At 40.4% G+C, this 20,849-nt stretch overlaps 1 protein-coding gene across 1 annotated transcript; it reads right to left on the bottom strand.

Annotated features, from left to right (window-relative positions):
• Positions 1 to 2,206: 2,206 nt before the first annotated feature.
• On the bottom strand, positions 2,207 to 20,562 carry LOC142488175 (uncharacterized). The gene is made up of 6 exons (XM_075588548.1): positions 20,332 to 20,562; positions 19,649 to 19,746; positions 19,057 to 19,151; positions 15,876 to 15,953; positions 14,613 to 15,510; positions 2,207 to 2,402 (listed from the first exon to the last, which is right to left on the bottom strand). The coding sequence occupies exons 1-6, from the start codon at positions 20,560 to 20,562 to the stop codon at positions 2,207 to 2,209; spliced, it is 1,596 nt and encodes a 531-aa protein (XP_075444663.1).
• Between the last annotated feature and the right edge of the window lie 287 nt (positions 20,563 to 20,849).

Here is a 20,849-nt window from a genome sequence, read left to right as displayed (position 1 = left end):
ATCAACTACAGTTCTTGGTAATTCAATTTTTTTCTTTAGTAAGCATATTTTCATGAAAAAAGGTAAAACATGCACCTAATGAGTTTTACCTCTACAACGACAATATATTTATTGTGAAATACGAAATATGAAAAAATAGAAAGCATTGATAATATCCAGAGACAATACAGAATATTCTAAATAGCAATAAAACCAGCACAATAATGTAACTCGTACGTGTTACCAACATATTGAATGAAAGGAGTAGCAGCACACACACACACAAACACACATATATATATATATATATATATATATATCCCTAATGTATGTATGTATATGATAATAAACTATGAGCACCAAGAGAACGTAGTAATCGAGTGACAGAAAAGCCGTCAGTATATGTAGTAAGATGCTTAGCAGCACGTATATCCAGTATACTTAATAAGAAAATAACAGCAACAAAATGGCTAAGAGAACATACAGTAACCTAGCCTGACCCAGTTTATGTATGTATGTATATATATGTGTGTGTATATATGTGTGTGTGTGTGTGTATATATATATCTCAATGACCAGAGATGAGTAGACAGCACCCCATATATAGATATTGTTGTATTAGCTGTAAAAAGCAAGTGTCCAAAAACTACAATATGTGGTATCAATGGCCAGATATAGGATAATAATGCACCAAAATGGGTATAGCATTATAGCACGCTAAGTGAAATTATACAATATAAGCTGTGTATCAATGAATATAGCAGAATAAAAAGTTTAACAAATAGAGAAAACAATAAAAAAAAAGTCCAGATAATGTATAGTACCACAGTACAACACTTGAAAATGTGTGTATAAAAACCACAGATAATGTCTTCAAGAGGCCCAGGCAGCTTTCTTCAAGGATTAACAACTCCCTATGATGAAACCTATAAAAACAAGAAAAGAAAGCACACGCTCAATGTGTAAAACCAATAGGACAAAAGTAATTAACAGGACAAATCTAAAATCATCGCACTCACAAACGCCAGATGGTATTGAGCATTGTATGAGTTGTACTCATGCTATGTCACTGCAACAGATGAAATCTTTGTTATTTTGCCTTACTCCAAGACGCTGATCGTACTGCACCGACACACTTTATTCGAGCAAATACCCAGTATGTACCTGGCAGATACCTGGAATGCGCCGCTCCTCACCTCTGACAAGCCCCGTTGCGTTTGCCTTCCCAGCCTGGGTTCATGCCTGGCTGATGGGCGGCTGATCTGTTAAATGATAATGATTAGGATTTAATAGGCTGCAATGCTTCGCGTGTCTACCAGATGGCATAAATTCATGAATTGTAATGCAGTATATATATATATATACTGTGCAGTATTGCAGCCAGCGGGAATAAAATGCTTCAATCCCTGCCTGGAAAATACCTCAATGCACTCGGGCAGAAAACAGTCACAAACCTCAATACACCCGGGTATACCCGAATTCGTGGGACTAGCCGAGCTCGAATAAAGTGTGTCGCCAGTGTACTTCTGGGGACTGGAACTAGTAGTATCACCTTTGAATCATGTCCTCCGGCAATCAGTAACTCATGTGGTCCATTCCCTTTAGGTTTGCGCCCTTCCAGCTCATCCGGCGTTGTGATGTAGGGACGTGTCATAGCGTGTGAAAGCTTCCTTAGGCTACGGACCTAGTGGTCACGGATGCATTCACGCCAAGCGTCTGGCGGCACGTACACCCGTTTAATCCGCGACCTGTGGTCTGAGGCTGTGCTTGCTGTGAAGAGCAGGAGATCCGACGGGGTGTGTGTGGCGGGGCGCGGCCATGACATCACACAGCTGGTTCGCCCTCATTGGCTGAACAACCGCTGTGACGTGGCCAATGCTTGGCCGCCGCGCCAAAAGACAAAAATGTTGTCTTTTGTGCAATGTGCTCGCCCATCGTGCCTTCTGCGCGCATGCACACATTCTGTCTGGGGCCTGCCCCACAGAGGGCTATACCTTGTATGTGGCACGCACACCATTACTGTGGCCACTGGGGACCTAGCCTAATGCTTCGACCCCGGTGGCTGTGGCTTCGCACGTGACGGCGTGCGCCCACCACACAAAATATAGCCCTCTATGAGGCAGGCCCCAGCTGGTGTGTGCGCGCATACACAAAGTGTGATGCGTCACCGCCTCTGCCAAAAGACAAGATTTTTATCTTTCGGCTCAGCGGCCGAGCGTTAGCCACGTCACAGCGGCAGTTCAGCCAATGAGGGTGAACCAGCCGTATGACGTAACCCTGCCTCAATAAGTTCCTTTTCGTGATCTATGACTCTTTTATTGACTAGTTCATCTAGTTCCATAAATTCTCTACTCTCTACAAATGGTTTGAGATTGTTTTGTACCAACTCAATTTCAACTTCTAGCTGTTCGAGTTTCTCTTCTCTATAAGAAATAAGTAGCCATATGAGAGAGAGAGAACAAGTTTCTAGAGTGTTGTTCCAACATGTAGTACATTCTACATTGGTTTATAAGATATATATAATATATATATATATTTTATAATTCTTTGTCCTATAGGGACAAACTTTTTCTTTATGTAATTTTGCAATGACAGTAAATCCCATCAATTTTTCATTTCATCTTTCGATCATTTTTCTAACTTGAAAAAAAATGGCTTTTAAATCAATGTCACTCTCAAGTTGTGGTGTCCATCGCCACAGCCTGTGCAAATTGTTTTCTCCTAGCTAATCTCTCTTGCCATGATTTTATCATGGTGAATAAAAGTAGATTGGATAATATATACCATCTAACATGGTAAATACTATAAGTGGTCAATACCTGTGTATTTAACTATACATTATGCTGTGCATATCTTTTTCATACATTTACCATGATTAATTGCCAGCAGCTTGGACACTGTCATCTAAATAAATGTTTTTCCCCTGTGATGGTAATATCCTCTGAAGAACGAAACGCGTAAGGAAGCTGTCGCATGCTATGACACGTCACTACGTTACATCGCCGGATGGGAAGGGTGGAGGTAGAAACGGAGCAAAGGGAGAGGCTTTGGTGAACATCGATGAGATGCTGGAACTGTTATAGATGGGCTTCAAAGTGGTTTCTGAATCCCATGTGTGGGCGAAACCTAAAATCATAGGGGATGCATTGGTGGTGGGGGGGAAAGTGGGGGGAGCAGGGGTAGTGCGGGCAAAGATAGAGAAGGAAGTGGGCTCAGCCAGAATGGCAGGCCCGTTTTCTACTACCCCATTAGTGGGGTTAATATTATCTCCGTTGGGGATGGTTCCGAAGAAAGAGATTGGATCGTTTTGTCTCATACTGCACCGACACACTTTATTCGAGCAAATACCCAGTATGTACCTGGCAGATACCTGGAATGCGCCGCTCCTCACCTCTGACAAGCCCCGTTGTGTTTGCCTTCCCAGCCTGGGTTCATGCCTGGCTGACGGGCGGCTGATCTGTTAAATGATAATGATTAGGATTTAATAGGCTGCAATGCTTCGCGTGTCTACCAGATGGCATAAATTCATGAATTGTAATGCAGTATATATATATATATATATACTGTGCAGTATTGCAGCCAACGGGAATAAAATGCTTCAATCCCTGCCTGGAAAATAACCCAATGCACTCGGGCAGAAAACAGTCACAAACCTCAATACACCCGGGTATACCCGAATTCGTGGGACTAGCCGAGCTCGAATAAAGTGTGTCGCCAGTGTACATCAACTATCATACTCTGAGGGTTTGTCAGGGAATGATGGGATTGATAGAGTTGTGTTGCATCCAATATGCATCATTCAATAGGGCCAGGGACCTGGTGAGGGAAGTAGGGCCTGGGATGTGGATGGCAAAGACAGACATAGAGTCTGAGTAATGTTTACTACCCATGCACCTGGAATGTTTCCATCTGTTGGGGTGTAGTTCTTTGTTGATCTCTGCCTTCTGATGGGGTGTTCAATAGCATGTTTTTATTTTTAGACATTCAACTCATTTTTGGATTGGGCGTTGAGGGAAGTACCCAGAGTTTGGGGCATCCTTCATTACCTAGATTACATTCTATTTGTGCGAAAGAACAGGTCAGTCGTGTGTGGGAGGTTATTGGGAGAGTTCCAGGATCTCATGGCCTGTTTCGGGGGTACGTTGCCCAGGGTCACAACGGAGGGCCAAGTCTTATGCAACAGTTTCCTGGGAATTGAGATTGATATGGTGAAGATGGAGTATCGTCTCATGGCCAGGAAGCTGGTGGAGCTGAGGGTGCTGGAGACTAAATTCATCAGGCTTAAAAAGGCCACTTTGAGGTGGCTCCAGTCTTTGCTGGGCCACCTCAATTTCACTACCAAAATTGTCCCCATGGTAAGGGTCCTTGAAAGACTGTTGTCATTAGTCATGTCGGGGTGAAATTGCCACACCACTTCATCACGGTGTCAAAAGATGTTATTAAAGGGGACCTCCATGTGTGGTAAATACCTTCTTGGGGTGTTACAACAGTCAGAATTTAACTTTGCAGGGAGTAGAAAAAATGGGCAGACAGAGCTCATTAAGAATGCATCAGAATCCATAGGTTTTGTGGCATTCTTTCAGGGCTGCAGGTGGGGATGTACTGAAGTATAGGCCCCAGTGTAGTGCCCCCCTTTGTTTTTATCATACAGAACGGGGCTGCTTTGTAGCATTTTCATTTTATAAGCATTTTGAAAAAATGCTCATAAATAGCGGGGTTTATGAACTTGATTATTAGGTCCCACTCCTTCTGGATTGGGGTGGCATCTGAAATCGCTAGTTTAGGCAGCTATTAAGGAATTGGGTAGGTGGTCATCAGAGTGGTTTAAAAGTTACGTTAGACCATGTGAAGATTGTTAAGAGTGTTAGTGGTTGAGTTTTGTTATCTGTGTTTTGGCCAGGTCACACACTGCTGGAAATTTGGCTGTGTAGGGATTCTTATATTCATTGGTCTGGGAAGCGGGCAGCAAGTAGGCAAGGGCGAATGTACTTGAGTATAAGGGCAGACTTGGCCAGGATGTTGTGGTTTGGCATTAGGGGCATGAAATGGGACCAGATTCTACCCGAGATGTTGTGGAGGGAGAGGGGAAGACCTCCCCCTACGTGCCCTGAAGAAGCGTTCACTACGTGAAACGCGCGCGTCGGCATTTTCTCTCCTGCACACGCGGGAAACCGGTTGATTTGAACACAACAGCTGATGGATATTGATCCGCGTTGTTAGACTTGCGGTTTCCCCCGGCGTGTATGTTTACTTAGGATCGCGCTGTGTCACTGTACCGCGGGATCCTACTACCTCACAGGGTCTATTCACTCACAGACAGGCAGGTCCTCGAGCATATCAGCGCTGATATAACCAAGATCAGCGCTGATATAGGGGACCATGCGATTCACAGATAGACCGGCCCCCCCCACAAACTGGTATTAGGTATTTATCCATCAAGGATTAACAAGGGGGGTGGGGTGATCTTACAGTGTGTTTTTCATCCCAGTAGTAAACCCCACATACACCCGCTTTACCTACCGGTTGACACTGTTGGTAATTTGTCAGTGTACTCACCGGATACTGGCAGACTTACTTTGAGCAGTTTGCAGCGTTGATACCAGCTCTAGCCACCACAATTATAGTGGAGGTTGCTTTAACATTAGCCGCCTCCTTTATGCACCATATAACCCAGCCCTGGGATCAGTGACTGTGAATGTGCATTAGGTGTATTTATGTGGATTCAAACACAATGGCCAATATATGACTGGCAATCACACTGCACCATCAAGCTAAATATTGATGCAGCCATACTCAACTGATAATATAGGTGAGCCCTGTGGATTAAGAGCACACCCATAAATCCTATGACATATCAGCAGTACATATGGTGGTCTGCATCAATTACTTTTCTGCAGTATAGGTGACCAAGGTATATCAAATACACACCTGACCAACGCCAACGGAATTATACCTTACCTTTTGTTTGCTTATTAGCCTGCGCTTTATTTCATTTGTGGGCACAATATGATTCCACCATAGACCTAGCACCTTTAATGTTAGCGAGATTATCAAGCGAGCAGCGCTATTTCAAGCAGGGGCAGATATGGTCTAACCTGTCGCTTACTATGCCATAAATGCTTATTAATTGGTGTGTCACTTGAGTGCGTAATACATGCACTGATACACTAACATTGAGATCAACCTCTTAGTGAGCTCCAATAGACCCATCTCCTATATCTATTAGGAAGCTATAACATATAGCGCCTTGATCCCGAATATCTATAAGGGATCTTATCACTATATCTACCCACCTTACCTCGGATGGGTTATGAAGGATACAGTCAAGTGCTGTTATAACACACCGTTTAATTACGTTTTAACACCCTATTTTTTATTCTTGGTTATCAATAAAGTATTTTAATTTTATAATTCTACATTTGTTGTGACAGAGTGCTGGAAGACTGGGTCCTTTTTTCTCTCATATGATATTACAACAATACAATTCAGAAAAAAACCCAATAAGAAACACAGAAAAATATACTTTTACACAGAATTGTTGTTAGTATTGATCATCATACTTATGATTTCAAAATTCAACACATTAACATAAATAATAATAAAAAGAAAAAACAGATTATAGCATTTTCAAAGATTAACATCAAAGCTAGCACCACACATCCTCCTAACAAAATCTGGCATAAGATTCCCCATTCATTACCTCCCCATCAATAATATACTATCATATTTCCTCAGGGGCAAAATTATCTGTGTTCCATCGCAATCAATCTGAGGAGACCCGAAGAGGTATGCTCATGTCTGTATGATAGAATCCCTATTTTACTGCGACTTAAAATCAATAAACTTTTCCCATTTTGTAAAAATATTCTCGGTTCTTAATTCTTTATTCGTCTCAGCTTCTAATTTGTCCATCATCAATTTATTCAGATAATCGTTTAAAATATCTAAAGTGGGGGGTGGGGTGTTCAGGCTTTATCCATTTCACTATAACTGTATTCCTTGCTGCAAACAAAACAATCTCTGCTAGCCTTGTGACATTGGGCCTCATGCAGTAAGCGTTGATAAGGGAAATATGGCCATTTTATAGCCAAAATTGGGTTTGAGATTCAGTAAGCGCCGATAAGTGTTTCATATCGCCAGGTTTCGGAGCCGATAATTTGGTTATGGCCAGTCGGCTGCCGATAAGCCTGTTTTCGACACTGATCGCCACTTTTTTAAATCGGCTGGATTCAACAAAAAAAAACAGCTTATCGGGGCTGATCGGCACTACGAAATTGAGATGTTATGGCCGATTTCTCCCGCCAACTAAAGTTGGCAGTTTGGACGGGAGAACGATCGCTAAGGCTGCCGGAACGGCACTTAGAAAAAAAAAATCTTCTGTACATCAATGGAAGTCAATGGAGCGGGGACGTATAACAGTATAGTACTGTTTACGTTTCATTGCTCACAATACAAACGTCATTTGCATTACAGTGTGGGGGCATTCCCTGCATTGTGTCACAGCTGACGTGTATTATTTGCATAACATTAGACTTTTACATGTTTGCAGCATTTGCGGCTCACATTACTCATCATGTGATGATGTGTCAAGGGAAAATACTATACTCCACTCTTAAAGGAGAACCTCACATCATATCACACATTTTACTGAACTGAGCGACAATTATTTACATGATGTTACACATGTCACACATGTCACACATACACAGTATATTCATCTTCCTTTACATTACACAATGCTAGTAATGTGTCACGCATCTTTAAACGTTCATGTACATCTGTATTCTCATGTTTACATATACTTTTGGGTCCTCCCTATTTTCATGACGTCACTTATTGGATGCTCAATCACATTGCATGTTTACATTGTAACCGTAGCATTACAAGCACTTCAACCTAACTTATACACACATGTACAGTAATTCATCATTGGGACACCTTGTAAACTCATTCTATACCAACTATCCTCATTACAGAAATGCATGCATATGCACACGACTATTCATTGTTGCCAACATGTGACAATAACATGGATAATTACACATGTTACACAAAACTTTTCCCACGTCAATCTCAGCCTTTTTGTCTCATTACATGACTGACTCTTGCGTTCAGAAGTTTTACATGCATTGCACATGCAACTATTTATTTGCAAGCAATCTTTGTACAAAGCTTCACGTCACATCATTGCCAAATATCATCATTCCCTGCAGAATACACACAACAAATACTTCTAAGAACAACTGCACACAGCTTGCCACAGAAGTACTTTATTATGTTAATGTAACACCTTGCATTTTACTATGTCACCTGACATCATCACATACCTATTTAAAGGACGCCCATTACCTGCTCATTCACAGCTACTCATTTCAAAATGTTGAGATTGTTTAGGAGACGCAGGAACATTCTTTTCTATGACATGCTTGCTGATCAAGAGAATGATATAGGGCAAGGAAGGGACACACCGAGGGACAGTGACAGGGACAGTGACGCGGATACGACAGGGACAGGGAGAGGGACAGGCCGAGGGACAGGTAGAGGGACAGGAGATCAGAGGAGAAGACAGAGGAGACAACTTGTGCCTCGTCCGCGTCTGTACAGGGAGAGAACCCTGTTAGATGGGATGAGTGAGGAGGAGATTGTTAGTCGCTATCGTTTGAGTTCAGCAGCAATCTTATCTCTTTATCAGGAGATAAGGGGAGATTTAGATTTTTTCACAGCCAGAGGTCGTGCAGTCCCTGGGCTTGTTAAAATGCTGTGCTCATTACATTATCTTGCTTCCGCGTCATACCAGACAACTGTGGGCATAGTGGGCGGGGTCTCGCAATCTACATTCTCGCGGGCCTTAACCCAGTTTCTCTATGCACTCAATAGACGCGCTAGGAATTATATTCATTTTCCTACAGAGGCAACAGAGTGGCTGGAAGTCAGGACTGGCTTTTATAATATAGCAGGGATACCATCTGTGCTGGGTGCAATCGATTGCACACATGTTGCTTTGATTGCACCTAGTCAGAGTGAGCATGTGTACCGCAATCGGAAGCACTACCATTCACTCAATGTACAGGTGGTATGTGATGCCACGATGAGGATAATGCATGTGGTACCCAAGTTCCCTGGTTCCAGTCACGATTCCTCTATCCTGAGGAGCTCTTCAGTCTTCCATGAGTTCGAAGAGGGACATTTTGAACCTGGTTGGCTGCTGGGTGAGTACACATTTACATGTTCTAACACAAAACACATTTGTATTTAGGAATGTTGGCATTGTACAATTTGATCACTAATGTCAGCTTATGTGTGCTCCATTCATTATAGGTGACTCAGGAAACGGAATTAGGCCGTGGCTCTTGACTCCGGTGCTAAACCCTCAAACTGAAGCAGAGGAGAGGTACAATGCAGCCCATATATCTACAAGATCTGTTATAGAGAGGACATTTGGCCTACTCAAGACCAGGTTTAGGTGTCTGGACAGAACTGGTGGGGCTCTTCTATACAAGCCTCAAAAAGTGTCTGATATTATCCTTGCCTGTTGCATTTTGCACAATCTTGCACTCAGGCACAATGTACAATCAGACCTAGCTTAGCCTTTGGTAGACGAGCATCCCACCCATGTAGCTGCTGAAAATGAACAAACAGCCAGTGGTGGCCAGACACGCCAGAATCTCATCAATTCATTTTTTTCTTGTAAGTACAAACAGATATGTTCCAAGTTATACTTTTATAGTTACATTATGTTATCTTAACAAGAATGTTTTTTTATATACCCTTCTGGTAGGACACAGATGAATATGGGTTGCACACCTTTCTTTTCTCTGCTGTGTGCACAAAGGGATGTGGCACCGGTATGTTATTGTTGCACAGGTTATAGAATCCCTCTTCAATTGTACTTTAGTTGTGTGTATGTGAATACAACTTGGGTAACAAAGCAATAATATTTTAGCATTGTGTTATTCCTTATGCTAAGACAAAACACATATTATGCCCATACTCATTCATGCTTCTAGTATGCTTACATACAATGTTATTGGTGCAGTGTAACATGTACATCCAGATGATGTGTACACCAGGCTGATTTACATTTTGAATGTCATTAAATATACATGGTGTTGCACATTTAACACCAAATACACACTTTGATGTGTTCTTTACGGTACTGAAGATGGCATGTCAATGTTTGCAAGTTATATATTGTTCCTTTGCATTATAGGTATATTTGCAGTATGACTGATCATGGTATGTATATTTGCTGACATCTCTCATAAGATGTGGCTACCTCAATCTTCCTATAATTATTTGAACTAAAAACCCAACATATTGGTTTAAACACAAATGTTACATATATGTACTTTCTGTATCATGTATACTGTATGCATTTAGCTACTCTTGAGGTTTCATGTGCATTGTATTACAAAATGATTACTCACATTTCATCACATTTTATGTATGTTTCCTTATAATTTCCATTAATGTAATATAGAGGTGTTTGGAGAAAAGGGGATAACTGTACTTATTTGTTTACTTACGGGAGCACATTCATCACTAGCATAGACACACTTTTTAAGACAACTGTTTGTGTCTCTATCAATTGGTGTAGGATCCATGTATAACACCGACAAATGATAACACCAGCTTTATTATGGTAGCTTATATCATCATATTGACTATACTATGTATTTTTAAACGATTAATAAACACCGTAAACTATAGTTAGTTAGGTTAATGAAATATACACAGAAACGTACTTCATAACATGATGGTGATGTCATATTCAGAACATCATGCATTGGAGGGGACCATAACATCTGGCCAGTAACATTATTTGCTACAGTCCCAAACCATTTTATCTACATACCCATGTAACAAGAGATTTTAAATATAAATGGCTACTTGGTTGTAAGTGTCCTTTACATTGGGAGAAGGAGTGGCTCAGTGAGTAAAGACACACACTGGCACTGATAGTTTGAAGCAGGGGAGTCTGGTTCAATTCCCGGTGTGGGCTCCTTGTGACCTTGGCCAAGTCACTTTATCTCCCTGTGCCTCATGCGGCAAAAAAACATTTGTACGTTCCACGGGCCAGGGACCTCAGGCTGAAACATGTGTCTGTAAATCGCTGCGTACAACTAGCAGCCCTATACATGAACATGCTCATATTATTATTATTATTATTGTTACATAGTTTCGACAGTCATACGTTCCATTACACAATAGAATACACAAATGTGTTAGCAGAGTGGGAATGGTTGTTATATAAAAAACACACCATGTCATAAAATGTTAGTAGTCATTAAAGAACACTCAAGAAAAATTCAAGAGGCACTATTTTGCAACATCATTATGTTAATTAAGTGCTTATGCAATATAGGCATAAGGGTATCACTTTTTTAATTGTTTGTTAATAAGCGCTGCAAGCAATATAAAATTAGTTCCATATGTAGTATAGTAGTCGGTGGCTCCTCCTCACAATCATCTCATATAAAGGTAGACTCTTCTGAAATCATACATTGATCCGATTGTATCTTCCCCGACATCTCTGAAATACAGCAAACACATGATGGTCAAATATGGCACCTTACTATATATGTATCCGTGACAACGCGTTACACAGCTCTATATGATTGTGTACATACACACGTCACTCATTTATATGTTACAACTACAAGTGTACATCAGTATGTAATTTTTATTATCATTTGTAGCAGCCATAACTATGTATATGAAGTGAACGTTGCCTGTATACTGAAAAATGTGCGCGCACATCTTAGTGTGCGCACGCACTTCACGCTTGGCTCCACTAACTGTTAGCGCATGCGCAAAACAAAGCGAACGTTGTGCGTTCAATACATGTAGAAAATACCAGTAAACATCACATCTTTATTTCAAATACAATGAAGATGAAACTAAAATCATTCTAAACGAGTACATCTGTATTCTTTTAAACCAGACGTGTTTGGACAGAAAGGACGGCCGATAACACAATGCGCAAATGCAATACGTGTGACGTCATGTTAAGCCAGCGTGAAACGCACGCTAACACTCCTCCCACTCAATTAACATTCGGCTAACGCCCAGGGTACGCCTACAAACACTGAGCCGCACGCATCACACACTGCAGTTACCGTTACTATAACAAAACATGACAGCCAATAGGCTTTGAGGCGCGCACGTCGCTTGGGGGCGGGACTTACATCCGTAATCCTTTTTAAGGACGCCTTGGCCCATGACAAGGGTCCCACGTCATACGTGGTGGACCCGGTTTTCAATGTTGTAGATGTTGCATGATAACAAAACAGGTATGTGTTAGAGTTATGGAAAAATGTTGCTAATATGTTTAAAGGGATAGGAAAGTACGTATATTTATTCCGTCAGCAATGTGTACTACTCTTTCAGGTTCTACTATATTGTATTAGGAAACAATTTGTTTGTGATCGCTACATGTTATGCAGTCTGCAATGTTACGCTGTATCCACGCATTGAAAGTGAAAATGGTGGTTACAAAAAAAATAAAATTTTAAACGCAGAGTCAACGCATAACGATTGTTATATTTACCATTCTTCTAGAATTAACTCTTCGCCTGGCTGCAACTGGTCGCTCCAGAAATGCAAGGCATTTTCATCCACGCTTGACCCAACCGCTGAATCCAGTATGACACATATCTCCTCCAGGAAGCGCTCATAGGAATCGCCACTGCTTTCTTCAAATAATTGGTCGGGAGGTAGGTTCATTTCTTCGGGTTCCCATTCCAATGCATTTTCAGCTGAAAGGCTTGGTACATAATCATAGTACTTTTGTTCTTGTACAATGTGGGTTTCAGGAATGGAGGCTGCAGATATTGCAGCATGTATCGATTCAAACGGATCAGTAGTAGCGGATACATTGCTATTGCCATTAGGAATAAATATGCCTTTCACGACAATATAAGTTCCGTCTTTCAGGAGAAATTGTTTTTCCTGGGCAATCTTCCAGAAACCATAGGTGTGTTGTAGCTTATCCTGGTCACGTTCAAAAAAGTCATTACTTGATAAAGTGAATCTTATTGAGGAATTAAAATTCCGTGCATGCTTACGGTCTTGGTAATAAGGATATTTTGCTCGAATGAAATCATCGATTTGGCGTGTGCTTGCTTTCTGTCCGCGACTGTTCAAGATGGCTTCACAGATCATGTACTTATACCCTAAAAGGGGATTAATATTGGTAACGAATTCATCAGCCATGTCTGAGTAGCACAAAAGCTGTGTGCAGGTCTGTGTTATTTGCTCATCAAAATGAATGTGCTGAATGGCTAACAAACTCCTGTTTTTCCTTGTCAAGGTCATCAAAACTAACTACTTTGACTCCTTATTTCAAACGCCAATTGGATTTGTAAATCTAATTGGGTTAACAGTTGTGGTTAGTGATATGGGACTGTGGGAGAAACATTTCTCCTTCTTTTATCTCGTTTCTGAAAAACATCCCTAGACTTTGAATTCGTTCACATAGTGTTTTTTTGAAAACTAACAAAGACCACTGTGTGAAAATAGTTCTTAGCCAGGCATATCAGTAAAAACACACACCTGCAAAAAGAAATGTTTTTTCCCCGCTTACATTTCTGTGTGTATGTGAAAGTCTGGTTAACTCCCTGTCTGCATGAGTTTAAATACGTGTGTATATATATATATATAAATATATCTCTCTTATAAAAATATATATATATTTATATATTATATTTTTTTTTTTTTAATATTGCAGGAGTACACACAACATTGATGGCAGTAAGTATACCTTGTATGAAACCTATTTAAATGGTGAGAAACATGATTGAATGAAGTAATAAACATTTGTTTAAGCACAATACTGTTAGAGTCTCATACTTAGGATATTTCTCAAACATTAGGCCTGTATTATTAAAATAGTGTGCTTTCACAAGGAAGCATGAAGTGTATTAGTTTGTAAAATACATGTATACCAGTTTATATAGTACTATATATATATATATATATATATATATATATATATATATATATACACACACACACACACACACACACACACACACACACACACACACACACACACACACACACACACACACACACTCAGTGTGTGTGTGTGTGTGTGTGTGTGTGTGTGTGTATATATATTATTATACATTCTGAGATGTTATTGAAACAAGAACACACAAATGATGAAAGGACAAAATTAGAATGCCCAAGCAAGGCAAAGGTAAGTAATAATTTACACATAATCCTGCTGTACACGTACAAGAAAGATGTTTGCAGTTACTTAGGTGTTTTTATAATTGCATGTGACTAATATGCATATGCAATTCTTACATCAATTAACACACCCAAATGCAATGTTTTGCTGCAAAGTCAATGGCAGCTTCTCTAAACTTTGCAACTGGTTCCAGGTGGAACATTACTGAACAGACGATTAATACATAAATATTTATAACACTATTCATTAATTGAGTGTTAACATTTCCAAAACTTCACGTGTACAAGAACATAGTTGAAAGTTTGGAAACAACACAGTCTTCAGCATACATACAATATTAATTAGATAATGTGAAGTCAACAAAACAAGGGCAGAGACATATTGAGTGAATTATAACATTTATTTTTTTTGTTCCTTTTGTGAGCGAGTAACAGGCCTGCTTGTTGTCTCTTGCATTTTTTTTTTTCGTTTGCCACCAACTTTCGCCACAACAGAGCCACTTTGAGTGGCCTCTGGCACTTCACGGGCAGGGCTTATGGGCAGTGACTCACCTACAGGGCTTGTGGGCAGTGACTCACCTACAGGGCTTTTGGGCAGTGACTCACCTACAGGGCTTGTGGGCAGTGACTCACCTACAGGGCTTTTGGGCAGTGACTGTTCACCAACAGGGCTTGTGGGCAGTGACACATGTGAGCAAGTTGGTACACCGTGCACAACACATGGTTGGTCCGTTTCATCTTTCCTGGTCAGTACTAACTGCTTGTGCTGTTGTGTTTTTGTGGCCTCCTTTGTAGGTGTCAGCTGGTGATGTAGTACAGATGGCAGCGGTAGGATGTCGTCAGGAACCTGCACACCAATGTGTGCTACTTGACCGGTAACATTGGGACCTGGTGACTGAAGATCAGATGAATGTGGTGAGAAGTGGCCAGCATGTAATGATCCAGCCTGTGAGGTGTTGAATTGGGGTACATTAGTCATTCTCCAGTAATTAGCTTGGGTTTGCTGAACAACTAATGCTTCGAATGAGGTGTTGATTTTTTGCAACTGTTTAGGCACTTCAATGAAGACTCTGTGGAGATGTGCCAATTGTGATACTGTTTCTTCCTGCAGTCCAATCATCCTTTCCAGCACTGTCATCATGTCTGAATGGCGACGATTTTCTGCGTCCACTATTTTTCCCTCTGAAGCTACAATTGCATCGTATGTGGAAGTTGATGGACGATTTGGCGGTACAACAGTTTCTATTGGCACCTCTTCATGGTCACTTGATTGTATTTCAGTCTCTTCTGCGGCGTCATCCTCATCATCCTCATCATCCTCATCACCATGATGTTCTAAAAAGAAATGTACACATTATTAAATGGCATGTTAATGTATGCTGTGTTACTATGTAATTGTACTGTGTCCTAAGTAACACCTAACATGTTAGCATACGTTTTATAACCTCACATTAAAAACTACCTTGACTTACGAATAATGTTTGGACTCAGTATGAAATATGAATGAATGAAAAGTTGCTCTAAACTCAGAAGTCCTACATGATAGTTCACATCACTAACACAATACATGTTGCCTTACACTTAATTTTCACTGACACTAAGTAATCCTATTTAAAGAAGATGTGCAAAACAAATAATGAACATGACAACATAACATATAGAAGAGCACATATTATATGGCCACCAACTGATACACTCACCTTGTAGTTGTGTTGAGCTGGCTGACCCAGGTGAAGACACTTGTTCCATCTCAGGTGACACATGTCCTCCAGGGGCAACTATATATAACAATAACATAAGTTTGACATTTACATGTGTAAATATTGAACAAACACTTATTGTATGTTCTGTATTTATGATTAACTAACAACATCAGTTCCTTAACCGAAAATGTGTGTGAAAGTGAACATAAATAGTTGTAATAACACTGTACATGCCTGTGTACTTAGAAGTTTTGAGTTCCCTAACATACAACATACTATGTTTCTGCAGTAATGCGTGAGGATAAATAGATTAAATTTGTACCTTAAAATCATATGTTGTGTAGTGATATCAGTATCATAATGTACATAACTATCATGAGATGACCATTCACAATGGTTATCATGAAGGTGGTCATATTGCAAAAAGTGTTGTTTTTGGTAGAGGATATGTGTGGTACATTAATCGAAGATGTGGCACACCTGAATGTGGCTGTGACTCAACAAGACAACACATGCAGTGTGTGATAATGTGTCGTTGATAGTAGTTCAACTATAGATATGAGTGAACTAATGTGTGACGTACGCTTTGATAAGTAATGAGTTGTTGGGGCATTTAGTAGCTAAAGTGAAGCTTTCAAATGAGTGTGATTAACTTCAGTTGTGCTAGTCAGGTTGTAATAACGGTATTCCCTTCCCCAAAAAGCCTAATCAGCCACACCTTTCAATTACTTGAAACAGGTGAAAATGGTGTGAACTAAGTTGACCCTAAAATGAGGCTGCAATTAGTGTGTGTGCTGAACCCCACCCCCTCTGTTGAAGTGTATGCTGTGATGAGATATTAATTGCAGCTGCTTTAACACAATGGTAGATGAGCTAAATAGTCGTGTGCAGTTTTTAAGTTATGAAAACAATGACATAAAATATGATACGTGTGCCTCATTATGCTGTCTGTATATGAGTTAAAGCAAAAATGGACCTTTTCATAAACAACTATAGATGTGTTAGTGCAAGTGATGTTTGTAGGCCGTTGCATGCAATATATTTGATGCATGCTTAAAATAGGCAGTAATGTCATGTTTGTCGGAGTAAAATAAATAAAATACACAATAATATTCTACATATTTCTGTTCTGTACCTGTAGCTAGTAATAATTTCTGATTAACATGTGTTACACATGTGTACTACCCTGTTGTTCCCCATCTTCGCCCACCATCAATTGCTTCCACTGCAGCTATGCTTTTTGGGAATTCACATGTAAATGAGCACGCAATGGCACGTGCTATATTAGTTACTGCTTTTAGTAGGACTACTACATATATGTCTATTTTGAGATATATATATATACAGAATCAGACATATACATATATAGATGCAGGTATGCTTATATTGTGAAGACAGTATAAAAAGCAGTGTAAATATGCAAAATAAGTGTAAGCAACGACACGCCTAGTACAGTAATATTTATCACCTGCTGGAAATTGTGACGGATAAATTCCAATGTCACGGTCACCAGCCAAGCCTTCCACGACGACGGTAAGTAATTTTGGCCGAAGCAGCTCCTCCAATGGAGTCAATATGAGACGTTGTGGTGTGGGCCCACCTCCAGTGCCAGTAGCATGCACGCGTTGGTCTTGTATTTTCTTTTTCAATTTGGACCTAATATCATCAAATCTTTTCCGACAATGATACTTGTCCCTGACACGATTCCCACAGGCATTGACACCAATGACTATTGTGTCCCACATTTCTTTTTTGCTTGCTGCACTTGTCCGCCCTTGAAAAACATATAAAAGATATGAGGTGAATTAATAATAATATAAGCACCAGTTTCCTACACTGCTAGCTGTTCCAAGAGATAGCAAACATGCTGTTTTATGTGTAATATGTGAAGCACATGAGCATTCACTACTAAACCTATACATGTAAGCAAGGTTGCATTCATATTGTATGCAGTTCTGGCAAATTGACCGCCTGTGTTTATTTGTCCTTGTAAGGCATGATAAAAAGCTGTGTTTCCACACTAATGAACATAGAAAGATATTGTGTACCCATATTTGCATATGAACAAAACTCAGATGACCTAGGATCACATGTATTTGAATAATAAATGTAAAGGTACACTTACCTACTAAATGTCCATAGATACTGTCATAGTGCTCCAGAATGCCAGTGACAAGAGCTGTATTTTCCTGGTCATTGAAGCGAGGATTACGTGGCTTCTCCACACGTTTCTTCCGAGCAGGTTTAGGGTCAGAGCTTGGCTGGTGCTGACTGGACTCTCCTTCTTCCAATGGAAGAGCCTCCAAAAGCTGGCCACCAGCAAGCACGCCACCACCATCCACCCCATCAGCAACTGCGCCACCAGCAGCACTCCCAGCACCAGCACTCCCACTCCTAGCACCAGCACTCCCAGCACCAGCACTCCCACTCACAGCAACAGCACTCCCACTCCCAACAACAGCACTCCCACTCCCAGCAACACCACTCGCAGCACCAGCACTCCCACTCCCAACAACAGCACTCCCACTGCCAGCAACAGCACTCCCACTCTCAGCAACACCACTCGGTGCACCAGCAACACCACTCCCCTGAACAGAACGTTCACTCCGACGCGTACTCGCACGAGTAGCAGTCCCACTCCCACCAGCATCACTCTTCCCACGCTTTGCGGGCATACTTCCAGCACTCACAAAAAACAGACAAGAAATGTACAGGCAATCACACGAACCACTTCCACATATAAAACAAGACAAAGATGTAAACAAAACAACAAAGGACAAAGCTCACCCAATACACAACAAGTCTCTCAGTCAATATGCAAATCTTCAATCGTCCAGCTCTGTGCGTCTCTCTCTCTCTCACTCCCAACAACACAGAGAATGATTAGCAGTACACGTTGCCTTTAAATATGGCGCGCAATCAAATACATGCTTGTTTCGCCTGATTCAGCAAGATTTGTGATTGTGCAACCTAACAGCACCCCGCCACGCACGCCGATACACCTGTGTGTGATCGGCTCATCATCGTGAGAGTGGTCGGATTTGTTTTCGGCTTGATTTTGAATGTATTCGGCACTTACTGCATACGGAGAGGGAAAAACGCCAATAACATGACTAATCGATAAGCTTGCCGATTTCACATAATCGTCGCTTACTGCATGAGGCCCATTGTTCCTTACATTGACTTCTTTCCAACTTTCCATATTTCAAAACAGCAAGGCTAAGGGCTCTTTTATTGTATTTACCCAAATAACGTCTTGTATATACTGCAGAACTTTATTCCAAAAATCAGAAATAACCAGACAATCCCACAAACAGTGTTTTAAATCTACTCTTTCCTGGAAGCACTTCAGGCACTTCTTTTTAGATTTCTCAATCCCTTTATAATTGATATCGAAAGCATAATAGGCCCTATGTAGTATTTTATATTGCATCTCTCTCCACTCCTCAGAAATTATATTTTTCCTAACCCGAGTTAACCCTTTGAGTAACAGAACAACTCCTTCAATTCCTGGGAAATGTTTTTCCCACCTAGTGAACATTTTTCTTAGATCCTTACCATAATCCTTGTCCCTAATCCAATCATTTCAATCTGAGATAGAATATTTGGTACTATAAGCATCCTTAAAAAAAGGATCAAATACATATATTCCCAATAGATCTGATTTATAGATTTCAATACTCTTGCATGCATTACTTGTATATAAGGGAAGTTATGTGTCTGAGGCAATCCTATTTGTTCTTTCAGTTCTTGGAACATCAAGAACCTACGATTGTTCACATTCACCAACTGGCCCAGTGTTCAAATCCCCTTGTCTCTCCATATCTGAAAAGAAGCCTGCATCTTTCCCGGGAGAAACCTTAAATTCCTTTTTTTGAGCAAGTATATGAAAGCCCAAATTGTTTTCTTAATATTCTCCAAGTAGCCCATGTATCCTTAATTAGCGGGTTTCCTTTGGCTTCCATTGGTATTTCTCTCCATTGTATATGTAAAATCCCCCGGAGACTATCTGGGGATGCCAACTGCTCCTCTAATTCTAGGCAAAGCTGTTTCCAATTATCCAATCTCCTAGATGTCTTGCTACACAGGCCAGATTATATTTTCTGATATTAGGCAAATTAAGCCCCCGCCCCCCACTCTTTCTTCAGACATAATTTATAAATAGCGATTCTTTTTCTCCCTTTCCTCCAGATAAACCTAGACATTGCTTTATTTAGAAGTTTAACATCGGAGTGTTTCAATAATATTGTTAACAGCTGTAGAGGGTACATTTATCTTGTGAAACTGATTATTTTAATCACCTGACATCTGACAGACAAATTAAGTGGTACATTTTGCCACCCCTCTAATTCTGTGATTATTTTAGGGATAAGTGCTCAGAAATTATTTTTGTAAAGAAATGTACCCTCCGGATCAATATAGATTCCTAATATTTAAGTGGTTTCCTAGTTACCTTGAATGGGTATTTTCCTTCCCATTTCATATTGTTTTTACTTGATAGGATTAGTATTTCTGTTTTAGCTGTGTTCACCTTAAAACCCGAAAATTTCCCAAACTCTTCAAATACCTGACATATTCTTTCTATAGCCTCTTCTGGATTTGACATAAACAAGAATAAATCATCCATGAATAAGGCTATTTTAGTTTCCTTTTCTCCTATCTTAATCCCTTTAAACTGCATCATATTTCTAAAATATTCAGCAAGTGGTTCAATTGCAATATTAGAAAGCAGGGGGGATAAAGGGCAGCCCTGCCTCGTTGCTCTGAAAAGTCCTATCTCCTGTGACAGTAAGCCTGCTGCTCCTCCACTGATATTATTATATTATCTTTATTGCTTTGCTTATTAGTTTTTGTCCAGGTTATACAGTTATAGCCTTTCTGATATTTTTAACAGTGGCTATGCCCTTTACAAAACCTGTCTGATCTGCATGTATTAATTTAGGTAGGACTGTAGCAAGTCTATTGGCCAAT

Source organism: Ascaphus truei, chromosome 2 (assembly GCF_040206685.1).
Source record: "Ascaphus truei isolate aAscTru1 chromosome 2, aAscTru1.hap1, whole genome shotgun sequence".
In the NCBI taxonomy this organism is placed as follows: domain Eukaryota; kingdom Metazoa; phylum Chordata; class Amphibia; order Anura; family Ascaphidae; genus Ascaphus; species Ascaphus truei.
This window is presented reverse-complemented; position numbering and strand designations above follow the sequence as displayed.

What these genes read in the sequence shown, in the direction of transcription:
- LOC142488175 (XM_075588548.1), bottom strand. Translation starts at nt 20,562, where the DNA reads ATGATGCAGTTTAAAGGGATTAAGATAGGAGAAAAGGAAACTAAAATA. An exon ending in AAGGAAAATACCCATTCAAG is followed by an intron (nt 19,747 to 20,331) that starts GTAACTAGGAAA and finishes GCTCAAAAAAAG; the next exon opens with GAATTTAAGGTTTCTCCCGG. An exon ending in AAAGTTGGAAAGAAGTCAAT is followed by an intron (nt 15,954 to 19,056) that starts GTAAGGAACAAT and finishes TGTTATATATAG; the next exon opens with TTGCCCCTGGAGGACATGTG.